Below are 15,130 nucleotides of genomic sequence, written 5' to 3'. Positions count from 1 at the left end.
CTGTATTAAAACTTTTTCGGGAACCCTGGGTGGCGCAGCAGTTTAGCGCCTGCCTTTGGCCCAGGGCGCGATCCTGGAGACCCGGGATCGAGTCCCACATCGGGCTCCCGGTGCATGGAGCCTGCTTCTCCCTCTGCTTATGTCTCTGCCTCTCTCTCTCTCTGTGACTATCATAAATAAATAAAAATTAAAAAAAAAAAAGAATTAAAACTTTTTCATTCCAAATGTCTTATACAAGGCTCAAGATTTAATGTGTCTCTGTTTTCTTTCAAGCTTCCTTTTGCTTTCCTGTGTCATCTAAAACTGCCACTGTTTCTTATATCCTATGTCATTCCTTTCCTTGGATTCCTTTTTAGTTTTTTGTTTCGTTTTGTTGGAATAGCTCCTCAAAGAATTGTTTTATATGCAATTATTGATATAAATTTTCATGCTTCTACTGATCCAAAAATTCCTTTATTTTGCTGTCATCATTAGAAATAGAATTTTAATTCCATATTTTTTATATTCCTCAGAATTTTAGTCATTACCCCATTGTATTCTAGCATTCATTGTAACAAATAAAAGGTCTAATAAGTTTGATACTTATTCTTCTGTGTATAATAACCTGCTTTTTCCCATCTCTAGAAGCTTTTAGAATTTTTCTTTTTTTTCCTGGAGTCTTAAAGTGTCATTAGGAGATCTCTCTGTCTCTCTGTCTCTCTCTTTCTCCCACTATCCAAAAGTAGCATTTCTATGAAAACTTTGGTAAGCCAAAATAGAATAAAGCAAAGAAGCAATTACCATTTATTTATAAGGAAAAAATTTTGAGTCTTCCCGGACCCACAACGCCCCCCGCTCCCCCCCTCCCCCGACTTTTCTGATACCTTAGGACACATCTTGCTAACTGATGCACAAAATTAATTGAGATAAAGCACAGACACTCACATACACAGAGTTCACAACTCTGGCTGCTTGACGCAGAGAAGCTGGGTGTAGTTCATGGGGAGAGAGTGTGCTGCTTCTGTAAGGGGTCACTGCAAAACAAACACTAAATGCTATTTTTTGCGCTTCACCTTTTTTTTTTTTTCCATAAAGGTGAAGATCCTCCTCAGATTTCTTTCAGTTAGCTAAAACAAGTACTAATGTAGATCTTTCTTAGAAGCAGAGTGGTATGATGCAAACTTTCAAAAAGCGGGGCATACCTATATATAAAGTCTTTTTTTGTAAAACATGCTGAGCACCCAGGGCTCTTTCAAACTGGATACCTACTTGTTTCTTCCATTCAGGGAGATTTTCTTTAATTATTTTTTCCTCCTACGCTGTTTCACCTCTTGTAAGTGTTCTTCTCAGACAGATTTCTTAATTCAGTGGTTTTATCCTCTGTGTCCCATAACTTTTCTGTCATAACTTCTGTATCTTTTACTATCCTAGTAGTTTATCATTTTTATCCTACAACCACTGATTTTCTTTTTTAACTATGCTCATTTTTTTTCATTCTGTTGTCTGATTTATTTTGGTCATAGTTTTACTTTCTGTGGAAGCTTATTCTTGTTTTGCAATTTAATATTCCTTTTATTCTTTACAAAGGTAATGAGTTTTGGTTTTATTAAGTTCTCTTCCTGTGATTTATCTTTTCCCATTCTATATGTTTATCTTGGCCCCTATCTTTACACTATTGAAATGTTTCTCGTATATCTTGTGATACCTGTCTACACATTAAGATCTATGAATAAAGCACTACTTCTATTAAGAAAGGCAATTGACAGTGACTTCCTGTGCATAGAGTAGGTGTCTTTGCCAGGCAGCTTCTCCCTTATATAAGACCCTGACCAGGGATGTTGTATAAATGCATGGCACATCTTGTCCAATAGACTGTCTTCTCTATTATCTGTGTGCAGGTTTGGAGTTACTTTAAACTCTGCTCTCATTCTCATTCAGGCCCCTGTGTCCTTAGTAGAAGCTCTCTCCAGGAGTCCGCCTCACAGTGTACTCCTGCTTTTTGTATTTGATGACTTACTTGGAAGTTTTCCATCTCTTACCTCTGGTGAGTAGGCTCTCTTTTTCTTAGCTGTGAGAGTCTCAAAATTTCCTATCTCTTGATGACATACTTTCTTCTCTCCTAGTGCTGTTTTCTTTCCTTTTGCCAGAATCTTTTCTGTCAATTTTGTAGCATGATGGGAAAGAGGGATAATGTAGTTAGTGTTTAGTTTTGCTATCATAAATCAAAAGGCCCAAAGTTTAGATTTCATGAGCAGCTTCTGCTAGTAAAAATCCAAGTCTAAAATGCTTACTAGTGCTAGGCTGTAATTCTTATATGTATATGTAATGTGTGTACACACATGCATACCCATATATAATTTTTTACTTTTTATTTAATAAGACAGTTTATCTTATTTAAACTGTCCATTTAAAATGAAAAACAGGTTTTACTCTTCTGTTTACAAAAGAGGTAACAAATGAGATTTAGAGGGATCCCTGGGTGGCTCAGCGGTTTAGCGCCTGCCTTCAGCCTGGGGCGTGATCCTGGAGTCCCGGGATCGAGTCCCACATCAGGCTCCCTGCATGGAGCCTGCTTCTCCTCTATGTCTCTGCCCCTCTCTCTCTCATGAATAAATAAATAAAATCTTTTTAAAAAATGAGATTTAGAATATTCCAGAAATTATAATGCTTTTTAATATTTTCTTAGAGAAATCTAGAGTATTCTATGTGTCGGCAAATTGAACACCAATAAAAAATAAATTTATAAATAAAAATATATATTTTTTAGAAAAAAAAATCTAGAGTACCTTTGAAGGTGGATATGGAAAACTTTTTTTTTTTTAATGTCTTTGAATTGTTATTCATGGAATAGAGAAGTAGGAATTAAGCTTAAGGGCAATTCATAAAAATTAGGCATTGGGCCATTAACATAGATATAGTCAATGTAAATATGAATTAACCCCCTGATTGTTAGGAACTCATATATAAGTTTTCATTTTTATTTTTTTTAGAGAAAAAATTTAAAAATACTTTAATTCAAATAAAATAATGCCTAGTTTGTCCTGTAATTTCATGTCAACAAAATGGCTTAAGAATATTTCTTTTAGTGTCAGTAAAACCATCGTTTGAAACGTTAATTCCTTTTCTGTCTAAATAACAACATTCCAAATGTTAATGTAAAATTCTCTTCACGGAAAATATGGGAGTATATGTGAGAATTTTTCACTTATTACTGAAAGTCCCCAGTATTTATGCCCAGATATATATTTTTTGTATTTTGGTTTGGGTTTTTCTTTTTCCTTATAATTATAAAAGCAATCTATATTGGAAAAATACATATTATATAGGAATGTAAAAGTGTCCTAACCGCCCCCCACGTAACTATTATTTATGGTTTGATATATGTTCTTCCATATTTTTCTAATTTATATACGAACATATTTTATATATTAACATTTTTCCTTGTCTTTAGTATGTAGTAAAAGTTATAAGAGTCTGTAAACTTAAAGATTAATAGAAATCTTGCCCTGAGAAATTTTGCCTTTGAGTATTCTTAGAGTAAAATATTGGATGCCTCCAAAAAACTTCATTGAAACGTTTTTACTCTTTTCTTCACACGTTTCTGCTTTAAGCTGGATCTCTGTTGTGTCACTCCAGGGAAGTTTTGTGCTTAGGACATAATATCTGCCTTACTTGTGCTGATGATATCCATTTTGTGGGAATAATGCTTCTTCATTCTATTTCCTTCCTCTCTTCTTCCAGTCCACTGCATCACCATCATAACAGCGTATTAACTGCTCTCCATATCTCAGGATTCTCTCTGTTCACACTGTACATTGCTACTATCACTGTCACTGCTCTCACCCTCTAGGGTCTAATCTAAACAGAAATTTCAGTTTTGAAGAGACAGTTTTGAAGAGACCCAGTACATTATTTAGCTCCAGTTTCAATTTTTGGATAAGAAAACTGAAGTCTAGGGATCCCTGGGTGGCGCAGCGGTTTGGCACCTGTCTTTGGCCCAGGGCGCGATCCTGGAGACCCGGGATCGAATCCCACATCGGGCTCCCGGTGCATGGAGCCTGCTTCTCCCTCTACCTGTGTCTCTGCCTCTCTCTCTCTCTCTCTCTCTCTCTCTCTCTGACTATCATAAGTAAATAAAAATTTAAAAAAAAGAAAAGAAAAGAAAACTGAAGTCTAAAAGTTTCTTGCAAAGGGGTGCCTGGCTGGGCAGTCCTAAGAGTATGTGACTCTTGATCTCAAGGTTCTGAGTTCAAGCCCCATATTGGGTGTAGAGATTACTAAAAAACAAACAAACAAAAACTTGGAAAAAAGTAAGAAGTTTCTTGCATGAAATCACAGTGAATTGAGAAAGTCTAGACTAAACCAAGATTTTCTACTCCTGTTTTGTTTCCAATACTTACTGCTATTTAAGTTCCTAGGTTGACCTTAAAAACCTTTGGGACACACAAATCTGATTTCTGTATTATAAGTGATCCAAAATTAGATTGTGATTTTTACAGTGGATATACTAAAAAAAACCAAGCTGTACACTTAAGTGGGTAAATTGTATGGTATATGAATTACCTCTGTGTAAAGCTGTTTAAAGGGCAAGAAGAGATTTGAACGTGTATCTGGGAGGTAAAATCAATGTTAAATATAGAGTGAGGGGATCCCTGAGTGGCTCAGCGGTTTGGTGCTTGCCTTTGGCCCGGGGTGTGGTCCTGGAGTCCCAGGATCAGGTCCCGCGTTGGGCTCCCTGCGTGGAGCCTGCTTTTCCCTCTGCCTGTGTCTCTGCATCTCTCTCTCTCTTTCTGTCTCTCATGAATGAATAAATAAAATCTTAAAAAATATATAGAGTGAAAAGCATATTGGATATGGAATATCAAAGAAATGGGAAATATATAGTTTCTAGTATGCTTTATAATCAAAGTAATGTTTTATAACACCTATACGATAGATTTTATAAGCATGATATCCCTGAGTATTGTAAACCTCTCACTATTTTTGAAAAGTAATCCTTATCATTTTTCTCTGTTGCTCTTCAACTACTTTTGGGGAAAATGTGACAATCTAAAAAGACAAGTATGCAAAATTTGGTTTTGGCATTCGTCCACATTCTCACATGCTTCCCTCAGCCCAATACTCCTTTGATGACTCCCATTTTATAGAATTCAAAATTTCTTTCCCCCTCTACTGATTTCTATTCCACCCCAAAATTTCCGTTTCCTCAGGTAAATGGGTTGTTGCATTACTTTATAAGTCATACATTTCTCATATTTACATTTTAAAAGATTATAGAACAGAGGTCAGCACACTTTTTTTATGAAGAGCCAGACGTAAATATTTTCAGTTTTGTAGGCCATACGTACAGTGTTGCAAGTGTTCAGCCTTGCATGGTAGGGCGAAAACAACCACAGACAAAATGTTGATGAATGGAGGGCTGGTTTGACTCTAGGCAGGCCAAATCAAGCCATAGTTTGCCAGCCTATCTTAGAGAATTCTTAATAGAAAGGCTCAGTATTAAGATGAAAGGAATGAAAAAATTTAAATACAATAAATTCTAAATGCAATACAGTTATGTCCTCTACTTCCACCACTAGCAAAAGTGATTTTGTTTCTTTACTATTTTATCTTTCTTCCAAGATTATCTGAGGAACAGAAGGCAGAACCTTGGCACTTTAGAAAGTTTACCAAGTGTCATTAGGAAAATACCAGACTTTACATAACCACTAAAGACTATGGCATGAGGGTTGAGATTATTCTTAAGATTAGGTGATGTGTGTATGTGTATAAATATCAACATTTGTTTTGTGTGTGTTTATTATTTTTAGTATATTTACAATAGAATGCATTTGGATAGTCTCTAAAATACTCCAAATAGGGCAGCCCAGGTGGTTCAGTGGTTTAGTGCCGCCTTCAGCCCAGGATGTGATCCTGGAGACCCGGGATCAAGTCCCGATTCTGGCTCTCTGCATGGAGCCTGCTTCTCCCTCTGCCTGTGTCTCTGCTTCTCTCTCTGTATGTCTCTCATGAATAAATAAATAAAATCTTAAAAAAAAATACTCCAAACAAATTTTTTGAATAGGAATGTGAAAGGACGCACATTTAAGTAAACTAGGAAAAAATAAATGCTGGATTATTTGGCCCTGCTAAAGTAGATAAAGACAAATGAAGATCAATGTGGCTAGCGTCTCCTGCCATAATATTCTGGATTGATTGAAATATTGTACTTCAGTCTGATACTTGTTTAGCATTTTGAGTATATGATGCTTGTTCATGTATAAAAGAAATATGTTGGGACCCCGGGGTGGCTCAGCCATTGAGCATCTGCTTTTGGCTCAGGGTGTGATCCCAGAGTCCAGGGATCAAGTCCCACATGGGGCTCCCTGTGAGGAGCCTGCTTCTCCCTCTGCCTTTGTCTTTGCTTCTCTCTGTGTGTCTCTCATGAATAAATAAATCTTTTTTTTTTTTTAATATTTGAGCGCCTATTTTTTTTTATTTTTTATTTATTTATGATAGTCACAGAGAGAGAGAGAGAGGCAGAGACACAGGCAGAGGGAGAAGCAGGCTCCATGCACCGGGAGCCCGACGTGGGATTCGATCCCGGGTCTCCAGGATCGCACCCTGGGCCAAAGGCAGGCGCCAAACCACTGCGCCACCCAGGGATCCCTAAATAAATAAATCTTAAAAAAAAAAAAAAAGACATGTGTTGAAACAATGACATTATATTAGACTCACTGCAATATGTCATGATCCACAAAATTACATTTCAACTAATATTTCCATTTAATGAAGACAAGAAAAATTTGCATTCAGGGCACCTGGGTGTCTCACTGGTTGAGCATCTGCCTTTGGCTCAGGTCATGATCCCAGGGTCCTGGGATCAACTCCCTCTTCAGGCTCCCTTTGGGGAACCTGCTTCTCCCTCTGCCCATGCCTCTGCCTCTCTCTGTGTCTCTCATGAGTAAATAAAAAAAACTTAAAAAAAAAAAAAAGAAAAATTTGCATTCACTGTGTTAGTGTTTTTGCAAATTACTGGATGATGCAGAATCACAATCACTCATTTAATGGACTTCTTAGAAAAATATGTTATTAGGGCACCTGGGTAGCTCAGTCAGTTAACCATCTGCCCTCAGCTCAGGTCATGATCCCAGAGTCTGGAGATTGAGCCCCACGTTGGGCTCCCAGCTCAGCAGGGAGTCTACTTCTCCCTCTGCTCCTCCCCCAGCTCATGCTCTCCCTCTCTGTCTCATTCACACTCTCTTAAATAAATAAAATCTTAAAAAATATGTTATTAACTCTGGGCAATTTGAGCCATTAAGGAAAGCAAAATGGCATATTATACCCCAAAATGTTTTATTTTTACTTGGAAATTATGTCATTTCATTGTATGTCATGAACAGATAATGTAAATGACCCTGACCTTATTAAACAAACCTGTGTTTCACTTTGTCAGATTTGTGTTTTTCCAGGTCAACATTTGAATATTTTACCTCTACTATTAAATTAGAGCTGGCCCAGATAAAAAAAATCAGTTAATTAAAACACTGACCTTTCTTCTCTCAATAAAAATGATTACATTGCATGCCTCTTTTTACTTTTTCTCTCACTGTAGCTCCTTTCTGGTAGTTAGCATTCATTTATTCTTTCAACAAAATTGGGTAACTATTTGCTAGGCATTGGGAACTAAGTAGTGAACCAAACTACCTCTGCCCTTGTAGAGCTTACATTCTAGAGTGGGGAGAATGCAATTAACAATGATTTGTTCTGTAATATAAAAGTTCTCTGGTATGTTAAAAGGTAAGTGCCATGGATATGGGAAGAGCAGGGCAAAATTGTATCTTATACAGTGGTTCTACTGTGTTATTTAGCATGAATGTTATCATCTTATTTTCTTTCTCAATTTATAGTTCCAATGACAGGATTCACACAGAGAGCAACCATTGATCCAGAACTGAATGAAATACATGTCCTATCTGGACTCAGCAAAGACAAGGAAAAGCGGGAGGAGAATGTCAGAAATTCCTTCTGGATTTATGACATTGTGAGGAATAGTTGGTAAGGAGTTTTTGTCTGTGTCACATTCCCAGTGTAATACTTATTCAAGGTTGGTAGTTTCTTCAAAAGAAGACAGAAATGGAAGGCTTACATTAATTTGTGATACCGTCCATTTAAATGTCAATACAGGCATACCTCATTTTATTGCACTTTGCTTCATTGCGCTTTGCACATGTTGCAGTTTTTACAAGTTGAAGGTTTGTGGCGACTTTGTGCTGAGCCTGTCAGCGCCATTTTTCCAGCAGCATTTGCTCACTTTATGTCTGTATGTCACATTTTGATAATTCTCACAGTATTTCAAATCTTTTCATTATTGTTATATTCATTATAGTGATCTGTGATCAGTGATCTTTGATATTACTGTTGTAATTGTTTTGGGGGCATCATGATCTGTGCCCATATGAGATGGTGAACTTAATTTATAAGTATTGTATGTGTTCTGACCATTCTACTAGCCAGCTGTTTCCTCATCTCTTTCCCTCCCCTCAGACCTTCCTATTCCCTGAGATATAACAATATTGAAGTTAGGCCAGTTAATAACCCTACAAAGGCCTCCCAAGTGTTCAAGTGAAGGGGAGAAAGCTAAACGTCTTGTGCCAAACAGCCAAGTTGTGAATGCAAAGGAAAAGTACTTGAGGGAAATTAAAAGTGCTGTTCCAGGGGTGCCTGGGTAGCATGGTTGGTTAAGTGTCTGCCTTTGGCTCAGGTCATGATCCTGGGGTCCTAGGATCAAGCTCGGCGTCAGTCTCCCTGCTCAATGAGGAGCCGCCTTCTCCCTCTTCCACTCCCCCTGCTTGTGCTCACTCTCGCTCTATCAAATAAATAAATAAAATCTTAAAAAAAAAAAAGTGCTGTTCCAGTGAACACATGATTGCTAAGAAAATAAAACAGCTTTATTCCTGATGTGAAGCAAGTTTTAGTGGTTTAGATAGAAGGTCAAACCTGCCACATTCCTTTAAGCCAAAGCTTGCTCCAGAGCAAGGCCCTATCTCTTGAATTCTGTGAAGGCTGAGAGAGGTAAGGAGGCTGCAGAAGGAAAGTTTGAAGCTGGCAGAGGTTGGTTCCTGAGGTTTAAGGAAAGAAGCTGTCTTGATAATATCTAAGTGCTGATGTAGAAGTTACAAGTTATCTTAGCAAGATCTAACTATGATCATTAATGAAGATGACCACACTGAACAGCAGATTTTCATTGTAGATGAAATAGCTTTATTTTGGAATAAGGTGCCATTGAGGGCTTCCATAGCTAGGGAGGAGAAATCAATACCTGGCTTCAGAGCTTCAAAGGACAGGCTGACTATCTTGTTAGAGGCTAATGCGGTTGATGACTTTCAGTGGAAGATAGTGTTCATTTATCATTCTGAAAATCCTAGGGCCCTTAAAAATTATGCTAACTCTAGTGTACCTGTGCCCTATAAATGGAAAAACAAAGCCTAGAAGACAGCACATCTGTTTACCACATGGTTTACTGAATATTTTAAACCCATTGTTGAAACCTAGTGCTCAGGAAAAAAGATTCATTTCAAAATATTACTGCTTGTTGAGGACGCACCTGGTCATTCAAGAACTCTAATGGAGATATAGAATGAGATTAATGTTGTTTTCATGCCTGCTAACAGTAATCATACTGTAGCCTGTGAATCAAGGATTCATTACAACTTTGAAGTCGTCTTTTTTTAAAGATTTTATTTATTTATACATGATAGGCACAGACAGAGAGGCAGAAACACAGGCAGAGAGAGAAGCAGGCTCCATGCAGGAAGGTTGATGTGGGACTTGATCCTGGAACTGCAGGATCACTCCCTGGGCCAAAGGCAGGCACTTAACCACTGAGCCACCCAGGCGACCCGTGAAGTCATCTTATTTAAGAAACACATTTCATAAGATTATGGCTCCCATAGATTATGATTCCTCTGATGGATATGTGCAAAGAAAGTGAAAATCTTCTGGAAAAGATTCACTGTTCTAAATACCATGAAGAGCATTCAGATTTGTGGGAAAAGGTCAAAATACAACATGAACAGGAGTTTGGAAGAAGTTGATTCCAACCTTCCTCCTGGAAGACTTTGAGAGGTTCAAGACTTCAGTGGAGGAAGTAACTCCAGATATGATGGAAAGAGTAAGAGAACTAGAATTAGAAGTAGATCCTAACAATGTGACTAAAGTGGTTTCTTGAGATAGAATCTATTTCTGGTAGAAACTCTGAAGACTGTAGAAATGATAGCAAAGGATTTAGAATCTTACATAACCTTAGTTAATAAAGCAGTGGCAGGGTTTGAAAGAAGTTATACTATACTAATGGGTAAAATGTTGTCAAACAGCATTGTATGACAAAGAGAAATAGTTCATGAAAGGGAGTCAGTTTATGTAGCCAATTTCTTTACACTTGACCCTTTGAACAACACAGGCCTTGGGGGTGCCAACCCTCACACAGTTGAAAATCCATGTGTAACTTTACTCCCTAAAAACCCAATAGGCTACTGTTGATCAGAAGCCTTGTCAGTAACATAAACAGTTGACTAATACATATTTTATATATGTATTATATATTGTATCCTTACAATAAAGTAAGATAGAAGAAAGAAAATGTTAAGAAAAATCTTTTTTTTTTTTTTTAAGATTATTTATTTATTCATGAGAGACAGAGAGAGAGGCAGAGACACAGGCAGAGGGAGAAGCAGGCTCCATGCAGGGAGCCTGACGTGGGACTCGATCCCAGGTCTCCAGGATCAGGCCCTGGGCTGAAGGCGGCACTAAACTGCTGAGCCACCGGAGCTGCCCTGTTAAGAAAAATCTTAAGAGAAAATACATTTACCATACTGTACTGTAGTGGATCCATGTAGTTCAAACCCATGTTGTTCAAGGGTTATATGTTTTAAGAAATTGTCACAGCTCCTCTAGCCTTCAGCAACCACCACTCTGATCAGTTAACAGCCATCAACATTGAGGCAGACCCCTCCACCAGCAAAAAGATTATGACTTGCTGAAAGCTCAGAGGTTGGTTAGCATTTTCTAGCAATGAAGTATTTTTTAGTTAAGGTGTATACATAGTATTTTTTAGATGTAATACTGTTGCACACTGAATAGATTGGAATAGTAGAAACATAACTTTTATATGCATTGGGAAACAAAGGAATTCCTTTGACTCACTTAATTACAGTATTTGCTTTATTATGGTGGTCAGGAAATGAATGCACAGCTTCTCTGAGGTATGCCTGTATTGGGAAAAGAAGTTAATATTGATGCCCATGTATGCAGTGATGTTCAGTGAATGGATTTTACCTCTGAATAAAATCCAGGAATCACCTGGTCTGGAAGACAAGAGAACTGTATTTTAGTCTAGATTTTGCTACCAAGTAGATATGTAAAATTGAGAACTTTTTTTTTTAATGTTCCCAGGTGGTCTTAGTTTTGTTTTGTTTTGTTTTGTTTTGTTTTTAATTCAAATTCAAGTTATTTAACATATAGTGTAGTATTGGTTTTAGGAGTAGAATTTACTCCTAAATTCTAGGAGTGATTCATCATTTACATATAACACCCAGTGCTCATCCGAAGTGCCCTCCTTGATGCCCATCACCCATTTAGGTCATCACCATCCCCACACCCCCATCCACCTCCCCTCCAGCAGACCTCTGTTCTCTCTATTTAAGAGTCTCTTATGGTTTGCTTCCCTCCCTATTTTTATCTTATTTTTCCTTCCCTTCTCCTCTAGGTGGTCTTAGTTTGGATAAATGAACTGATTTCACTAGAGCAGGGTGGGGGCCATTGTCTGGTGTTTTCAAACTGGGACCTTTTTGTCACAGAGCATCTCATAGAACCAGTGTTGCACATTTTGCTTTGGAAAACAATGGTCTAGAGAATCCAGGTCTGATATTCTGTGATTACTGCATGAGTGGATATTTTACAAAACAGGCACTTTAGAGAACTTCCTCCATGGCCTCAACTAGGGAATTTATTATTTCCTAAGTAGGACATTTATTTTAAGCAGTAAAACTGAAAGAAATCTGTGAGTTTTTTTTATTGTGACTAAATAAATGGGATTATCTTGTCTTTGAGACTTTGGTTTGGGCCTTCATATATGCTGTCTGTGTTTCATAACATGAAGTAGGTAGTTCTTAAGTGAGGTTTTGGATGGACATTAAAAGAATGTAAGAACTTCATTCTAACAAATTTGCATTATTGTGTGAGAGTGACCAGAAATTTTAAGATTTGATGTGAACAAATTTATAAATTTTTTGTTGGTAATTAGACATCCAATTAATTTGCTTGCTAAAGTTGTATTAACGTTATGCTGCTAGTTTTTTAGGATAGCAGTGTCTTAAAAAGCAATGTCTTACAGGTCTTGTGTCTATAAGAATGATCAAGCTGCAAAGGATAATCCAAGTAAAAGTCTACAGGAGGAAGAACCATGTCCAAGATTTGCCCATCAGCTTGTATATGATGAGTTACACAAGGTACCCTAACTACATCAACTTGTAAACTTTCCAAGACCTGTAATCTAAAAGAATCCCAAAATAGATGTTTCTGATTATTTTTAAGTGGATTTGAATAAAAAGTTATACATAGTGGAGATTCATAGAATATGTAGCAGACATTCGATATCATTTCTTCCTAAAATTCCTTAAGAGAATAAACATTTCTCATAGTCCAGAGTTCTGGCACTTTTCTACTTTGTTTTGTAGCTGCGTAGATCAGATACATGCATTGGGAAACAAAGGAATTCCTTTGACTCAGTTATAGTATTTGCTTTTTTGTGGTGGTCTGGAACTGAACATACAGCTTCTCTGAGGTATGCCTGTATTGGGAAATATGAATGTCCAACTAAAAAATGTATGGTTTTTAACATTAGGATACTTTGTCCCATGATACAAAAAAATCTATGTAACTCCCAATTTTAGATTTTCCTTTTTTTTTTTTTTTTAAAAAAAAACATTTTAAGAGTGTATTTGAGCAAAAAGTGATGAGAATCAGGCAACACCAAACCTAAAGTGGTAGGAATGCTCTACCACCAGCTCAGGGAGAGACTTCTAAGAAAGTAGAAGCAGGGGTGCCTGGGGGGCTCAGCTGTTCCAGCCTCAGACTCTTGATCTCAGCTCAGGTTAGATTTTCTCATTGTGTAAGAAGTCTTTTATCTTTATATTTCCTGTCTGTGAATGACATGTGTTTTCAATTGGCCTCACAAAAACAGTCCTGCATTCTCAAGTTTTAGGGTCACTAAATGTTATTTCTTTAAACTATGTCTCCCAAAAACTTTACATACAGGTTCGTGATTGGGCTCAGATTATATAATAACTTATTGACAAAGCTTGTATTCTTTCTGTATAGGCCGGCCATAGGTGATTATTTAAATTCCTTATCATTTGAGACCTTTAGGTTAAATGATACCATAGGAGTGAATAAATGCGCTTTCTCTTAGAGTCTCCCAAATTAAAGGGTAAATGAATTTTCATCTATAGGATAGAAATAATAGAGCTGTTGTATAACATTACTGATTTTCAAAACTTCAGGAACTATTTTAACACTTTAAGTACAGAATATCACTAAAATTATACCAATGAAATTGCATTCCCTTTTTTGGGGTGTTGAATAATGTAATATTTTAAAAGTTATATCACAAATTATATGTACCATTTAACATTTGGCAGTAAGCCTAAAGCAAAGTTAAGATGCTAAAATTTAAAAAGTTTCTAGTTACTATTCACCTTCAGTGATTCAGCATGTATGTCAGTTTTATTAAAGATCTTGCTTGTTATTATGATTAACGCTTGGTTAACTTAATAATCCCCATTATTTGCTGCCCTAAGTAAACTCTGTATTGTGGATTAGCTTTTTACTATCACTGCTTTTGCTTCATGTCTTCCATTGTCAGTATAATTGTGGTAATACAACTCATCTTTAATATGAAATGCAGTTTAAGGAAGTAGCCACAGTACTTTAAAGTAAAATGGAAGTGAGAAACATCAAAAGAAGCCTTTGGTAGAAATGCAATAATGTTTTAATTATTACTGTTACACATTGCTACCAAAATGAAGAAATTTTATTATGACTTCTATAGTTTCCTAAGTATGTATGCATCTTAAAATGTGGCTTGTTTTATTTTAGGTTCATTATTTATTTGGTGGAAATCCAGGAAAATCTTGCTCCCCAAAGATGAGATTAGATGACTTCTGGTCACTGAAGTTGTGTAGGCCTTCAAAAGATTACTTACTCAGACACTGCAAGTACCTGATAAGAAAACACAGGTATAAAAATATTATACTGAAAACTTTTTCTTTTTAATTATCAGCTATTGTTGGTATTACCTCAACTTTGGAGATAGAACTTTTTTGCCTTTGGAAATTTACTAATATGACAGTGTAAATACTGTAAAGATGACTTTTGTAAATGCCCTGTTATTTTCCTTATTTTTGCTTTCTTCTTTCAAAGGAAGATACAAAGTAAATATACATATTGATGCTAAAATTGTCTAGATATAGAAGGAGATTTTGCACCTGTTAAATGGAAGAAATTTCTGTGAAGGTGCTTCCAGTAACTCAAGGCCTAGTCACTATAGATTATATCAGCTCTCTACTATTGCTAAATGCCTAGCCTGTTGATAACTTTCTTAACAGTGAATACGATGATATAGTTGACTAAACAGTATCTTTCTAATCTGATGTTTCAGAATACAACTTCAAATATGATTTTGGTTTTACTTCATTACCTTTACCATTTAATTGCAAAATCATGTAATCAAACATTTTCATATAGATTTCCTGGATTATGCTTGCTTTTTAGCCCTAGCAGGTGATAAGACACTGAAAAATATAGAAAAGCATATCTGTCCTTTTAGTTATTGATAATACTTGATGGTAAGAAAAATTTACAGTTTGGAAGGAGAAGGTTAGCCTTTAATGATAATAACTATGATTTATTGAGCAATTTTTGTGTGCTAGATCTTGCATATTATTCCTACCATAAGGCAATTAAGTAAGTTACTATTCTTAACACTATTTCATAAAACAAGAAATGAGTATTTTTAAATAGGTTACATAATTCATCTAGGGTCACTCAGCCAAAAGTGGCATAGCCAGGAGATGGTCCTAAGTATTGTGACTCCAGTATTCATCATTTCACC

The 15,130-nt window shown here is 36.5% G+C and overlaps 1 protein-coding gene across 10 annotated transcripts in view; it reads left to right on the top strand.

Moving 5' to 3' along the window:
• Positions 1–15,130, top strand: part of MKLN1 (muskelin 1) — a 328,108-nt gene that overhangs the window by 292,713 nt on the left and 20,265 nt on the right. For all 10 annotated transcript variants that reach the window (XM_038556486.1, XM_038556487.1, XM_038556485.1 and 7 more), the window contains 3 exons: positions 7,869–8,016; positions 12,353–12,467; positions 14,116–14,255. In XM_038556486.1, the coding sequence (XP_038412414.1) occupies positions 7,869–8,016; positions 12,353–12,467; positions 14,116–14,255 (403 nt within the window). The remainder of the gene's footprint in view (positions 1–7,868; positions 8,017–12,352; positions 12,468–14,115; positions 14,256–15,130) is intronic.

This window comes from Canis lupus, chromosome 14 (assembly GCF_011100685.1).
Source record: "Canis lupus familiaris isolate Mischka breed German Shepherd chromosome 14, alternate assembly UU_Cfam_GSD_1.0, whole genome shotgun sequence".
Taxonomy (NCBI): Eukaryota; Metazoa; Chordata; class Mammalia; order Carnivora; family Canidae; genus Canis; species Canis lupus.
This window is presented reverse-complemented; position numbering and strand designations above follow the sequence as displayed.